This window comes from Oncorhynchus masou, chromosome 22, assembly GCF_036934945.1.
Source record: "Oncorhynchus masou masou isolate Uvic2021 chromosome 22, UVic_Omas_1.1, whole genome shotgun sequence".
Lineage (NCBI taxonomy): Eukaryota > Metazoa > Chordata > Actinopteri > Salmoniformes > Salmonidae > Oncorhynchus > Oncorhynchus masou.
Genome location: NC_088233.1, coordinates 34,017,447 through 34,033,166, shown reverse-complemented (window position 1 = coordinate 34,033,166; position 15,720 = coordinate 34,017,447). Strand labels below are relative to the sequence as shown.

Below are 15,720 nucleotides of genomic sequence, written 5' to 3'. Positions count from 1 at the left end.
GAAATATATTTGTGAGCAGATGAAAGCCTTGCTATCAGCCGCCTCCCCATGCTGATTCTCAACTGCCTTCACACTCAAAGAGGCCCTTTTGATAAGCACATTAGATGGAACGGACTGGACACAATGGTGATGTCATGAGGATTAGCATGCTACCTTGCTTAGTGCGGCAACAGGCACAACAAGCTCATTCACAACAGTGCAGAATGAGCAGGGTGAGGATGAGAGCTACAGAAGGAGAAATAGTTCAACTATACATACTTTGTATAGACTATAATACAATAATAATGGCTCTTAAGGTATGATATTGGTGTATGTTCTGTGTAGCTACCTTTGCACACTGGAAGACAGCCTCTACCTGCCTTCTCTCCACATTTGAGAAGTTTGGCTTTTATAGCGGCATTCACTGTCTACTTCCAACCTCCCTTTTATTCAGGTACAGTACATGAATAAGTGAAATGTAAAAAGCTCTTGACACAAGTGGGGGGCATTGGAGTGTAATGGTGTTCTATCCAAGGCAGACTGTTTCAGTGAAAGAGCTTCACAAGGAACAGGGAATGTAGGTGGCTTACGCAACAGCTTCACAAACAGCCTCAGCTCCACTTTATTTTTAACTCCTGAAATGATGGTGGCTTCACTTTTGAATGTGTATGGGGCTATGATATAAACTCTGCGGTTGGCGTTAAACTCAGCCAATTGTAAAAAAAAATATTTAAAAAATACCCTGTCAGTCTTTTGAGTGTTACATTCATGTTTATTTTATGTGACATAAACGCTGATCTTTATAGAACACTATACTCTATGCTGGGTGAAATGTAATTAGATTAAAGAGTACAATTGACACACTGCTCCAAAAACTCCAAATACTCCTGTGTATGTTTGTGAGTTTCAGCTAAATGAACAATTATTGTCACTATGGAGGAGATGAGTGATACAGGTACACTAGATGTTATTGTCACTATGGAGGAGATGAGTGATACAGGTACACTAGATGTTATTGTCACTATGGAGGAGATGAGTGATACAGGTACACTAGATGTTATTGTCACTATGGAGGAGATGAGTGATACAGGTTACACTATGATGTTATTGTCACTATGGAGGAGATGAGTGATACAGGTACACTAGATGTTATTGTCACTATGGAGGAGATGAGTGATACAGGTACACTAGATGTTATTGTCACTATGGAGGAGATGAGTGATACAGGTACACTAGATGTTATTGTCACTATGGAGGAGATGAGTGATACAGGTACACTAGAGATGTTATTGTCACTATGGAGGAGATGAGTGATACAGGTACACTAGATGTTATTGTCACTATGGAGGAGATGAGTGATACAGGTACACTAGATGTTATTGTCACTATGGAGGAGATGAGTGATACAGGTACACTAGATGTTATTGTCACTATGGAGGAGATGAGTGATACAGGTACCCTAGATGTTATTTTCACTATGGTTGTTTGGCATACAATACTGAGAATGGAGAGACACATTTCAAGGCCTGAAAAGCAGAAAGCCTGTTCTCTTACTGCTAAATTCACACACTCACTATGATGTCCAGCTGGTTTGATGTCAGAATCCCCGTCTAACATGTTTGCTGTATAGAGACACATTTCTATCAATCCAGGTCTGGATAGCTGTGAGAAAATAGCTGCTGGCCTGGTTCCCACTGAACTTTATGAGCCTCCACGGGCCTTGTGAACAGATTACACAAGTTCACTCGTCACTACTCTCTGACTGCAGCCCCGTACACAGACAGACCCACCACCCCCACCCAACCTCCATTACAAATGTTGTTGTTGAAAATCTCTCTGTTCAACTGTATTCATACCCCTCCAACTTTTCTTTCTTAATGAGCATAAAACCACACAGCTTGACATGACTTTTGAAAATTTGTTTCAGAGCTAGAATTTGAAAAGCAATAGAAGGGACGCTTGTTTTATTTTGGATTTTGTTTACCATACTTCCCACGGGGCAAAAACTGTTTGAATCAACGCTGTTTCCATGTCATTTCAACAACAAAAAATAATTGTGATGACATTGAATCAACATAAGATAATTTCATGTTTTTTTCCAACCAACTCTTAACCTAAATGCAGTGACATGGTGAAATGTTTTGTTGATTTCACGTTAGTTGACAACTCAACCAAATGTAAATCAAAACTATACATTGAAATGACATCTGTACCCAATGCGTTCAGAGTTGGTTGGTTTTGTTTTCTAGGTTTTGTGTAAGATTTGAATTGCTTTACCAATACTTTGATGTATTTGTATTATGGAGTAAAATCCTTGGCTGGGGGAATGTTTGATGGCCTTCAGGGTTCCATGTGGCCCCTTCTAAGGCCATGTCGGTGTGAGACTGTTTGTGATTGGCTGGGCCGGGGAACCAGGGCCTGACAGGTGTTTGGTAGAGAGACACCTGTTTGGCCATGTGCTGATTTAGTGATCCATTTACTGGGAGCTGCGGGCAGCGTCTGTGGGACACCAGAAACATGCCAAGTCATTTAAGGAGGAATAACGGCCATGCTGTCCCAGACCTTCACTCTTGAGCATGCTCAGCTAGGAGCACCTCGGAGGAAATATTCACTCTTTCTTAGGCGTGCATGATTATGTCCTCATTTTAAGTGATGTTGCATTTCAGGATATCTCTAATCAGAGTGATCAATATTTACTTATGAATCCATCTCTTATGGACAATGACCTAGATATGAGCACTCGTTGTTAGGCTCTGTGTTGTTTAGTCTCAGTGCAACATGTTCCATGGTTTGTTCTGAATGCTGAGTGTCCCTGGCACTGGATGTTTCCACTGGCCCCTCTCTGAGTGATCACGGCCAAGGGCCAGAGGGGTGCGGCTGGTTGGAGGCTTGTTGTGGAAGTGCTGCCTGCTGCCCTGCCCATCTCACACAGCCATGGCCGACCAGCCCAAACCAGCTATTCACATAATGAGCAGGTCGGGACTTTAATTTGCAGGTCCCGATCAGATCTGTGGCAGTCTGGTGGAGAAAGTGCATAGTTTCCGTAGTAAACACAGCCTTTACGGGAGCCTAACTAAAGAACAGCCTTAGTAAACAGGAAGGTGTTGTTTTTTTTGAGAAGAATGCCCCTGCTCTGTACCACACCAAACCCAAGTGCATCTAACTGCACATTTACACATGTTGTGTATCATTCTCAGGGCCGGATCTAGGCATAAGCGACATAAGCGGTTGCTCAGGGCCCCCGGCCTATAGGGTAACTCAGTTGGGGTCTCAACTGTTGAGAGTTAGAATAGTAGATTACACAAGGTGCAATTTCGACATTTGATTGTGCATCAGCAGTTTTTCTCATGTTATGTCAGTCACTGACAGTCACTCAATTAATGCATGTCAGCATTATTTTTTAGATTGTTAAGTTATTCTAGCCAGCTATCAAACTTGTAGTAATCATGGTCAAATTATGGACCGGGCACGAAGGGCACATGCCCAAGGGCCCTGACCTTCAGGGAGCCCCAATGATTTTATTAGTCAATCTCACTCAGATATTGTATTAACATGGCATAAGTCATGGCTAAATGTGTAGAATTGCAGGAAATTAACTCTGAAACATATTTTTTTTCCTATTCAACATTCAAAACGGGGGCCACTAAAAAAATTGCCTAGGGCCCCCAAAAGGCTAGGGCCGGCTTTGATCATTCATTACTCATGAGACTTTCTCTCTCTCCTCAGCAACACTGTCAGACAGATATGACTGATGAGATTTAGGTACTTTTCAGTTCTCCTGCTTAAGCTTTTATATTCTACACCATTTCATCATGTGCCTAAACTAGAGTAGAGGGTCATTTGATTCAGTACTGGTCAATTTGCTGGGATAAACTGAGCCTTGGTAGACAGGTACATTGTAACCAAGTTATGTTTCACAACATTTCAAGCCTAGGAAATCCAACAGTAATGTGTCATACAGAGCCCGTCAGCGTGTTGGTAGCGACTGTAAGCAGAGTTGGGTAAGACACGTTGTTAGATAGAGATCAGCCGAGACACCACTGTACTGTCAGAGAGCTGTCAGCAGACGCCAGCTGCTGCTGCAACAACCATGAACACACGCACACACACACACACACAGCAGCCAGTGCGTTACCTCCAGCACCTCCAGGGTGATGGAGACGGAGGCAGAGACTAAGGGCTCATTAGTGTCTTTGGGCCCAACTACACTCCCTCACACTCTGACCTCTCCATCCAGAGGACTCAGTGGCCTTGCTGTAGATATCTGGCTCAGACGCAGCCCAGAGACAGGGGAGGTCACAGCTCTGGACCTTCACCAGCGTGCTAGGGGAACCTGAACAACACACATATAAATTAAGCTTGATTTGCTCTGACTGGCTTGATATCACATGCTGTCACGAGCTGTCATCGGCTCATGTAAGCACCGTCATTCAGACTCTTAACGAAGACAAGAGAACCACTCCTCTGATAGAAAGTTACCACAAACACAACACTGGTTTTATCTCCTTTGTTTTATAGTGTGGCATTCTTTTAAGATGTAAAACAAATCTCATTGGACTTCTATATCACAACACACCATACTGTGTGCTCGTTCCTCTTACAATAATCGCTCCATTTCATGCTCTAATAAGCGTCTTTGACCACATATAATAAACTATTTTATTTGCTACATTACTTAACATTGATAAGATCCTGCGAGTGGCAACCATGCAGAATTAAAGTCTGCAATGGTTTGAACTGCTGCTCTGTGGGATCCTCTTATGCCGTGGTGTCTTCCAGCTGGGTGGCTTATGATAACTGAAAGATAATGAAATATGTATTGAAACACACACATGCAGCGAGAGAGAGGGAGGAAGATAGAGGAGAGAGAAAGGGAGGGGCCAGAGAGACAACGAGAGAGGGCAGAGAGAAAGGGTCAGAGACAGAGACAGATAAATATTTAGTTTCTCCCATGCTGAAGATCTCTAAATGATGAAAGGATAAGGAGTGATATTTCAATGTCTCTGTCATTGTCAACCATTGCATAGGAGTACAGTACCTGTATCGTTCCCAGCTCACACCAGCACACTGGCAGGCCCAAAAATATTTATTTATTTATTATTTATTAATGTACATGCTAGGGCAGGTTTCTTATAATGGTTGCATTATGAATTATTAAATTATTAAATTAATTTGCGTCTTGACTTGAATGATACCTTATACAGTGCCTTGCGAAAGTATTCGCCCCCCTTGAACTTTGCAACCTTTTGCCACATTTCAGGCTTCAAACATAAAGATATAAAACTGTATTTTTTTGTGAAGAATCAACAACAAGTGGGACACAATCATCAAGTGGAACGACATTTATTGGATATTTCAAACTTTTTTAACAAATCAAAAACTGAAAAATTGGGCGTGCAAAATTGTTCAGCCTCTTTACTTTCAGTGCAGCAAACTCTCTCCAGAAGTTCAGTGAGGATCTCTGAATGATCCGATGTTGACCTAAATGACTAATGATGATAAATACAATCCACCTGTGTGTAATCAAGTCTCCGTATAAATGCACCTGCACTGTGATAGTCTCAGAGGTCCGTTAAAGCGTAGAGAGCATCATGATGAACAAGGAACACACCAGGCAGGTCCGAGATACTGTTGTGAAGAAGTTTAAAGCCGGATTTGGATACAAAAAGATTTCCCAAGCTTTAAACATCCAAAGGAGCACTGTGCAAGCGATAATATTGAAATGGAAGGAGTATCAGACCACTGCAAATCTACCAAGACCTGGCCGTCCCTCTAAACTTTCAGCTCATACAAGGAGAAGACTGATCAGAGATGCAGCCAAGAGGCCCATGATCACTCTGGATGAACTGCAGAGATCTACAGCTGAGGTGGGAGACTCTGTCCATAGGACAACAATCAGTTGTATATTGCACAAATCTGGCCTTTATGGAAGAGTGGCAAGAAGAAAGCCATTTCTTAAACATATCCATAAAAAGTGTCATTTAAAGTTTGCCACAAGCCACCTGGGAGACACACCAAACATGTGGAAGAAGGTGCTCTGGTCAGATGAAACCAAAATTGAACTTTTTGGCAACAATGCAAAACGTTATGTTTGGCGTAAAAGCAACACAGCTCATCACCCTGAACACACCATCTCCACTGTCAAACATGGTGGTGGCAGCATCATGGTTTGGGCCTGCTTTTCTTCAGCAGGGACAGGGAAGATGGTTAAAATTGATGGGAAGATGGATGGAGCCAAATACAGGACCATTCTGGAAGAAAACCTGATGGAGTCTGCAAAAGACCTGAGACTGGGACGGAGATTTGTCTTCCAACAAGACAATGATCCAAAACATAAAGCAAAATCTACAATGGGATGGCTCAAAAATAAACATATCCAGGTGTTAGAATGGCCAAGTCCAGACCTGAATCCAATCGAGAATCTGTGGAAATAACTGAAAACTGCTGTTCACAAATGCTCTCCATCCAACTTCACTGAGCTCGAGCTGTTTTGCAAGGAGGAATGGGAAAAAATTTCAGTCTCTCGATGTGCAAAACTGATAGAGACATACCCCAAGCGACTTACAGCTGTAATCGCAGCAAAAGGTGGCGCTACAAAGTATTAACTTAAGGGGGCTGAATAATTTTGCACGCCCAATTTTTCAGTTTTTGATTTGTTAAAAAAGTTTGAAATATCCAATAAATGTCGTTCCACTTCATGATTGTGTCCCACTTGTTGTTGATTCTTCACAAAAAAATACAGTTTTATATCTTTATGTTTGAAGCCTGAAATGTGGCAAAAGGTCGCAAAGTTCAAGGGGGCCGAATACTTTCGCAAGGCACTGTATGTTTATATTTTTGACAATGTTCATGTTTTGTTCTGGGAACAGGTTTGTAGGGGATGTATTTTAACCTAGCTAGACAGAGAGTCATGTGGTAGTAGACTGAGTTTCCTGCAGTATACATTGTGTGTGAATTGTGCAATTTTATTTCAGAAATTAAGAAACAAAGGCCACAATGACCTGTGTGCCAGTCCTGATCCAGATGACTGTTTTGGGCACAGCCCCCTCATGGACGACCGTTTCGGCAAACTAAGCGAAGAGAGTGATTTAATGTACAAGCGCTGTGGTGTAAGTACTTCCTCCCTCTCCTGCCATTTTGTGTTGATTCCTGTTTTTATGTTGATGTTCACTACAGGCGCTAAACAAGAAAGAACACAGAGGCTGTGATAGCCCGGACCCTGATGCCTCATATGTCCTCACCCCTCACACAGAAGAAAAGTATAAAAAAATTAATGAGGAGTTTGATAATATGATGAGAAATCATAAAATCGTAAGTAAATGCAATGATTTTGCTGCTTGGCTTTGTGGCACAAAGGATTTTGACCTTTTGGTTTTTATTTGTTCTTATTTGTTCATTATCCCACCCTGCAACCTCTGTCAACTACTATAAGCAAACATGGACTATTCAAGCATAACCTTTTTTCCGTTCATTGGAAGTGTAATTGTTAATTTTGTTTATTTCTACTGCAACTTATTTTTTGGCACAGCCTGATAAGATCACATTGTTGTTGATAGGTTTAACCTTTTCAAAGATCTTTTGGAATTATCCCGTTTCTTCACATTATTTGAAACATTTGAAAACTATATGAAAAGGATAGTGCATTTTTTTATTCCAGAGGAGAAGCTTCTTTATTATCAATGTACATTTCCCCCTGGAAAAAATCATATTCCCATTCTGGCTTAAATATTGACTGGTTCTCTAGCTTTAGTGATTGATGTGTTTTTTCCCCAAAACTCAATTTTCACCCCCAAGCAAATGTGAAAATTGAATCTCTTTTAGTCCCACAGTGGCCAGATCATGTGACTGGGGAAATAAAATAATGTTTATCTCCCCTTTGCTCATTGTATGGTCTTTCCTGGTTCCCCATCTCCTGGTGGGGCATCCTCCATTCACCTGGGCAAATCATACAAAAAAAGGTGCTATCTAGAACCTAAAATCTTCCTTGGCTGTCCCCATAGGAGAACGCTTTGAAGAACCCCTTTGGGCTCCACGTAGAACACTCTGTGGAAAGGGTTCTTCATGGAACCCAAAAGGGCTCTACCTGGAACCAAAAAGGGTTCTTCAAAGGGTTCTCCTATGGGGACAGCTGAATCACCATTTTAGTTTCTAGATGGCATCTTTTTTTCTAAGTGTATGATTTTCCAAAGTGAATGGAGGACGCCCCACTAGGAGAGACCGTACAATGAGCAAAGGGGAGATCTTTTTTTAAAGTGAACAGTCCTCCTAAAGTACAACATCAGTGGACTATCACTGTATATTTTCCAGTCCTTCATCAAGCTACTACCATTACACAGAGCTTTACCTTGAGACAAGAGTGATCTTATTGCGGGTGGCAATCATAGAATCCTGCATAAAGTGCTGCATAGTGCTTCAACTGTTGTTTTCTCTAATTCTGACATGGAGGGCACCATTGTTTGCAATTAACACACTAATAATATCACTAACTGACTGCCTCACTGGACGATGCTGAATGGAGTGGTCTCACTGTCAACAGTCACTCTCACACACTGTGGATAGTTAGCACTGCACAGACATGGAGGAGAGTCATATTAACGTCACGTGATTATAACTCATCATTCTTACTATACGTTTTTATCCAAAATGCTTTCACATTGTTGGAAATGACACAATTACACCATCCTGGTTAAAAGAGAAAACGTTGTTTTGCAGTGCTGACTATTACAGTGCAAGACTGAACACCTGGTACACTGCTAATGGGCATGTTTTGGAATATGTCATGTTTTCAGTGATGTGTAATGATTTTATATAGCAAAATGATTGTTTTGTGCATTTACAATAACATAGTGTTAATTTATACATTTTTTGCAATATTATTTATAAATATATTATACAAGTTTATGACAGCATCATATGTAGTACAGCAATTTTTCAGATTCCACTGTAAAGCATATTATTCAAGACAGTTATTATTTAATCCCATTACAAACCAAGGGCATATTTATTTGTGGTCATTTCTTGGCCATTCAGACTAAATGCGATGTTAATGGAAGTGAATGTGTAAGAGTGTAAGATACACTTGTATAATAAGCAACCTGGATTAGGAACATGAACAACTTGCCAGCTGCAGTTGATTTGCCATCAGTTAATAGGACTGCTCTGTTAACCGTACCGATATGATTGATGTGGCACCATCACAGATGCCATCTCTGCCGTCTCCTTCCCCCTGTGACCCTCAGCCCAGTGCCAGGTCTTTGATTTTCCCCATGTCTGTGTGTTTCCCTCCTGTAGCCCACAGCGCTGCCCCAGCAGAACTTCTCCATGCATGTGGCAGTGCCAGTCTCCAACCAGAACACCATGTCCTACAACCCAGGAGGCTCCATGAGCAGCCAGGCCCAGGCCGCAGCCTCTCTGAGCGACAGTGGGATGCTCTCTCCCGCTCAGGCTTCCTTACACAGGAATGTGGGCTCCAGTGGGGGCCAGCAGAGGCCCCCTAGTCAAGGCAATGCAGGTCAGTACTGTTACATTTCACTGTTTTTCTCTCTCTCAATACAACTGACTCTACATGGTAAAGATTCAGATCTTTATCCACCAGTTTCACTCTTGCTCATCCAGATATAACTTTCTCCATATTTGCCTGATATGTGATATGTTTGCAATGGGCCTATTTGCATCTAGTTTATGAAAAAAAGTCCCACTTATTTGAAGGGATCTTTCATGACTCAAGCAAATGTCCAGTGGTGTCAGTGAGCTCATGTTACCACTTGTTTACCGCTCCTGTTTATAGTAATGGCTGCATTATGACTCATGTTTGACACCTTTTTAAGACTTGTATTGCTCACAGGAAGTGGGATGAACTGGTAATGTTTTGACACAATAGCTACATCCTCTGTGTTGTGCGGAGGGGCCTGTGCATTCAGCCAGTCCTTGCCTCTTCAGGATGCAGAGCTCTGGATGGTAAAAATAGCACTATGCTTGAAGTCCATCTGCATTGGAAATAAGTCATGTGTGGCTTTTGTATTCATTTCAGTCACATGAAAAGTGGTAACCACAACTGCAGCATGACCACCTAGCTGGGTAAAATACATTTTCTCTATTCTCTGGGGAGCCACTGAAACAGCAGGGCAGTCTTTAGCCTTACTGCCATCTCATTCACCCGGTTTACAGCTGAGTTCATGTGCACTGTGCCTGTAAAGTACCTACTGTACCCAAACACATACAGCACTGCTGTATACCTATTCAGTGGGTAGATTCACAGGTAAATAATATTTTGTTGTTCAGTTCCTTGTACTAGGTTATTACCATAATATGTAAACAAACGCAAGGCTACTGGCTGGTGGTGTTGTGGTCAGAATACTAAAGTGTGGACCTGAACATGTCCCTTTTACAAACTATGGAATACTGGCATAGTTGCCTTAAAGAAAACACTTTGACTTAGGGCCATTCCTTGACAACTTTGACTTGGATGACTGCACAAAGTAAGGACAGGGCCAATGGCCCACTCACCATAGAACCAGAGAGAATGCATTCCCTCTCACTGATAGCTCCCAGTAGTGGTAGAAGTGATGGAAGTTGTATGGTTTTGCATGTTGTTTCCATGCATTCCACTATTAAATCCTAAACATTTCCAGACACCACATATTATGCTCGACGGCAGTGGATAACTGAGAGAATGACCCCAGCCTCTTTGGAGGGATTGACGGCAGCTCTTCCCTGATCCCTGTGGCTCCCAGCTGAAGGATACAGATGGTTAATAATATCATTTTGTGCATCTCATTAGGTGGCATGCTGGGTAGGACAGACCTGGCAGTGCCAGCGTGGCGTGAGCCCCAGCCCAGCGGGTACAGTAGGTCCTCCAGGAGGAACTCATTAGGTCTCTGTGGTTCTGCCCAATAGGCCCTCACCTCACTGTCTGTGGCTCTGCCCAATAGGCCCTCACCTCACTGTCTGTGTCTCTGCCCAATAGGCCCTCACCTCACTGTCTTTATACATGTACATGTGCCTGCGACATGGCCTGCAACATCGATGGCTTTTGTCAGGTTCTTGGTAATTTATTGCATGCGAGAGGACTGTATTTGTTGTCTGTCTGTGAGTATTGGGAACATTGAAGGCAGTAAGTTAACATGGTCTTCATATACAGTGGGGCAAAAAAGTATTTAGTCAGCCACCAATTGTGCAAGTTCTCCCACTTAAAAAGATGAGAGAGGCCTGTAATTTTCATCATAGGTACACTTCAACTATGACAGACAAAATTAGGGAAAAAATCCAGAAAATCACATTGTAGGATTTTTTATGAATTTATTTGCAAATTATGGTGGAGAATAAGTATTTGGTCACCTACAAACAAGCAAGATTTCTGGCTCTCACAGACCTGTAACTTCTTCTTTAAGAGGCTCCTTTGTCCTCCACTCGTTTCCTGTATTAATAGCACCTGTTTGAACTTGTTATCAGTATAAAAGACACCTGTCCACAACCTCAAACAGTCACACTCCGGCCAAGACCAAAGAGCTGTCAAAGGACACCAGAAACAAGATTGTAGACCTGCACCAGGCTGGGAAGACTGAATCTGCAATAGGTAAGCAGCTTGTTTTGAAGAAATCAACTGTGGGAGCAATTATTAGGAAATGGAAGACATATAAGACCACTGATAATCTCCCTCGGTCTGGGGCTCCACGCAAGATCTCACCCCGTGGGGTCAAAATGATCTCAAGAACGGTAAGCAAAAATCCCAGAACCACACGGGGGGACCTAGTCAATGACCTGCAGAGAGCTGGGACCAAAGTAACAAAGCCTACCATCAGCAAGGGCATTGAAGATGAAACGTGGCTGGGTCTTTCAGCATGACAATGATCCCAAACACACCGCCCGGGCAACGAAGGAGTGGCTTCGTAAGAAGCATTTCAAGGTCCTGGAGTGGCCTAGCCAGTCTCCAGATCTCAACCCCATAGAAAATCTTTGGAGGGAGTTGAAAGTCTGTGTTGCCCAGCAACAGCCCCAAAACATCACTGCTCTAGAGGAGATCTGCGTGGAAGAATGGGCCAAAATACCAGCAATAGTGTGTGAAAACCTTGTGAAGACTTACAGAAAACGTTTGACCTCTGTCATTGCCAACAAAGGGTATATAACAAAGTATTGATAAACTTTTGTTATTGACCAAATACTGATTTTCCACCATAATATGCAAATAAATTCATTAAAAATCCTACAATGTGATTTTCTGGATTTCTTTTTCTAATTTTGTCTGTCATAATTGAAGTGTACCTATAATGAAAATTACAGGCCTCTCATATTTTTAAGTGGGAGAACATGCACAATTGGTGGCTGACTAAATACTTTTTTGCCCCACTGTACTTGTTAGAGTGATGGTACACTGTCCTTACTGTATAGCAAGACAGCCAAGCTGAGTGTCAGCATGTTCTGTCCTCAGAACCCTGACAGAGATGCTGTATGTTCAGTATATTATTCAGACTGCAGCTAGACAGGTTGGTGAAGTGATTGCATCCAAAGCTCCAAGAGTCAGTCCAAAGGGACAGATCTTTTCTGCCAATGTGTTCCAAAGAAGAGGCGTAGATGGTCGAGTACAGTAACAGAGGAAAATGGCAGCAGCTGCTAATGTCTGGCCAACCGCTATGGTGACACACAATCAAACCACCAAGGACACCAGGAAGGTCACACGTCCATCTGTTCCTCCTGAATAGTAACAGATCAAGAATGCCTCTTGTTCTCAATCGGCTGCTCACTTTGTGTCGCTCCAAACATGTTTGTGGTACAAGTTTTGTTTGGGGTTTAGGGATGACAACAGTCACTATATATTTTCTTAGGACTATCCTTTCATTGTGAACTTGTTTGTGCCTGAAAGGGTTAACATATTAAAAGGTAGGGTTCAGGCGGCAGATTCTCTTTGGAAGGTAAATAAACACAGTGTTTCCTTTAAGACTGACACCTCCACCCGACCCTCCCTCTAGTTTCCTTCCCTCTATTGACAGGTGCATCTGTTTTTCCCAGTACCATGGCAGCCCTTATAAGGCTGGAGAGAGCCTGCAAGATGCCTAGGCCAGCAGAACCCTGGAGGTATTCCGGCCATGACACCCCTCTAAGTCCTCTGTACACAATGACCGGACAGCCTGTCATGGCTGCTATGTGCTGTGTGAGAGGCAGAGGCAGGTGGACGTTAACCCTCTACCTACCAGACAGGCCACTGTGTCTCATATGATACAGTATTATGATAGTAGTGAAAATACATTATGCAATCAACAGATGCAATATTTAAAGCTATAGATTATGCATTTAATTATGTCCTGCTTCGTGAGCATAGATATGCTGGGTATAAGTTTGAGTCTGTGGTTGGTGAGGTGATTCTATGCTCTCAGTCAAGGCTGAGTGAAATATTTGGTCTGTCTGTATTTGGTCTTTGGCAGTGCTCGGAGCCCTGTCCCTGTGCTGGGTAAGCGGTAAGGTTGTGGGGTGCTGTGCCGCCCCCATGCCAAGGGAGGGGTGTCAGCCGTTGGCACACTGGCAGGAGACTGCAGCTGTTGTTTGTACCAAACTGGGTAGAACAGCAGACAGACTGCTTGGAAGAGAAACCTCTCTCTCTCCAGTGCTGCTGTCAGATGGCCATTCCTTACATAGCTCTGATTTTTCACAAGCAGCAGCTATTGGGAGAGGAGAGGCCTTTTGCACCAGTTCTGTCTTGTTGCTCGCTCTCTTTTCTCCTCCGGTGGTGTGTCTTGATATCGCCACTAAGAGGGGCTTACAAGCACGGAGAGTGTCCTGGGAAATGCTCCGGATCGCTGATTAAGCCTAGGGAATGGTAGCACTGATCCAAACCCTAATCTCATCTGATATGCCAGCACTTGTCCTCAGAAAGAAAACTCTTTCTTCATATTGACGTACAGCGGCAAAGTGCAAATGAATCATTTTGTCCATGGACAGGACATGGCATGTCAATGCACCTTAGCTTTTCTCCCCTCCACACTGTGGAAGCATATAAACTGTAGCTTGAAAGCTTTTCGGAGCCGTTTTCGTAGTTTCCTTTCTGCAGCAGTGTGAAGGAGGTCTTTACCACATGTGATATGAGTTGACTATATGTGTTCATTAAGAATGAACATGAGTCTGGTTTCAATCTGAGATCATAACAGGATTTGGCAGCTGACAAACTAACACATGAAAGTGTGTTTCTGTTAATACACCACATCTTACGTTGAGCAGAAATGAGATTTTCATACAGTCATTTCACTCCTAGAACATTACAGGCACCTCGGGTAAATGAGGCTCTGTAGAGGGATGATGTTAATTTAGCACATGAGTTGCACAAAAGCCCGTGTTTAAGATGATATAAGGGCTCCACTATTCTTCCTGCAGTCTTAGGGAAAAAAGGCGCCTAAAAGAGTTATTTGAATGTCCCTATTGGAGAACCCTTTGAAGAACCTTGTTGGTTCCAGGTAGAATGGCCCATTTGCTTCCAAGTAGCACCCTTTTTGGTTCCATGTAGAGCCCTTTCTCCAGAGGGTTATAAGGGTTCTCCTATGGGGATAGCCAAATAACCCTTTTGGAACCCTTTTTTCTAAGTGTGGAGAGTTCTCACAGTGGCTCAGTCCCAAGTGCTCTGCACACATGAATCAGGATCAATAAGGAGAGTGGAGAACAGTGGGCTCCACATGGTAGTCCGGGTCTAAGTGATCATGACTTAAGCCTAGTGAGGGTCAGAATATTCACAGAATATTCACATGCAGTATTCTGGATTTGCAGGCAAATTGTTGTAGCTGTATTTTAATTCTGTATTTTCAGAGAGCAGTTTTTGATAGCAATTATTTTTCAATTGTTCTGTCTAAAATGAGCCATCTGTTTTGGCTCTCGTTCAAATACCTACCTTGGCTCACGAGAAGGCTATGAACTTCTTATGCTTTGCTCAAACATAAATGATATGGATGTAATTAAAGCAACTCTGTGATATCATTTTTTACACCTAATTAGCAATCCAATGTGGAATTCTTTATGTGATACAGTCACACTCCTCAATGCATGAGAGATGCTTTGCACACAGTTTCACTCTTTCCATGCTCTCTCTCTCTCACTCTGTTGAGCATTAAGAATGAGAGCTTGTCAGAATGTTAGGGGATGTGACTCTTCTCTCTCTTATGCAATATGCCTGCAAGCGGTGCAGATTCCTTCATTAATACTGGAGAGTTACAGGCTCTTAAAGAGTGATTGCAAGGGCTGTTTGTGTGTCAAAAAGAGTCTATCTGAACATATTATTCCTCTATTTCTTGAGAACCGTGGAAGCCGTTGTTCCCAGTGTGTGTTTTGTCCATTAAGAAAGCATTCTAAACTGTATTTGTTTTTATACTAAGGGGCCCTCCAAGTGGAATATGGATTTCTTGGAACAACTAACTAGTGAGTGAGTGACTGCACTGCACTGCAGTCTCACAAACTGTGGCCCTGCTCTCGGTTTCCTGAGCCAAAACAATACCAGAGCACCCGCTAAAGAGTTTCTATCCAGGCTCATTAATGGACGCTATTATTAGAATTTGCTCTCTTTTCCACTTAATCTATTAGAGGCTCTTGATTCACATCCATTAATCTTTTCTCAGTCATGTATGCATATTCTCTTCCCTCGCTGAGACTCAAGTTCCTCTGGTGTTTGCCTAATGACAGTCAGGTCTGGTCAGTTCTGCATCACTTGCTCTTCAATGCATTCTAGTGAAAGCACAATTTAGTCAACAGAGTTTATTTTGTCTTACG

General features: G+C 42.6%; 1 protein-coding gene across 6 annotated transcripts in view; it reads left to right on the top strand.

The window, feature by feature from the left end:
• LOC135509364 (myocyte-specific enhancer factor 2A-like) overlaps positions 1 to 15,720 on the top strand; it is a 97,487-nt gene that overhangs the window by 70,524 nt on the left and 11,243 nt on the right. For 4 of the 6 annotated variants that reach the window (XM_064929969.1, XM_064929965.1, XM_064929967.1 and 1 more), the window contains 2 exons: positions 6,954 to 7,088; positions 9,271 to 9,490. In XM_064929969.1, the coding sequence (XP_064786041.1) occupies positions 6,954 to 7,088; positions 9,271 to 9,490 (355 nt within the window). Of the gene's footprint in view, positions 1 to 6,953; positions 7,089 to 7,155; positions 7,291 to 9,270; positions 9,491 to 15,720 lie in introns of all 6 variants that reach the window. The other 2 variants (XM_064929970.1, XM_064929968.1) reach the window with 2 other exon arrangements.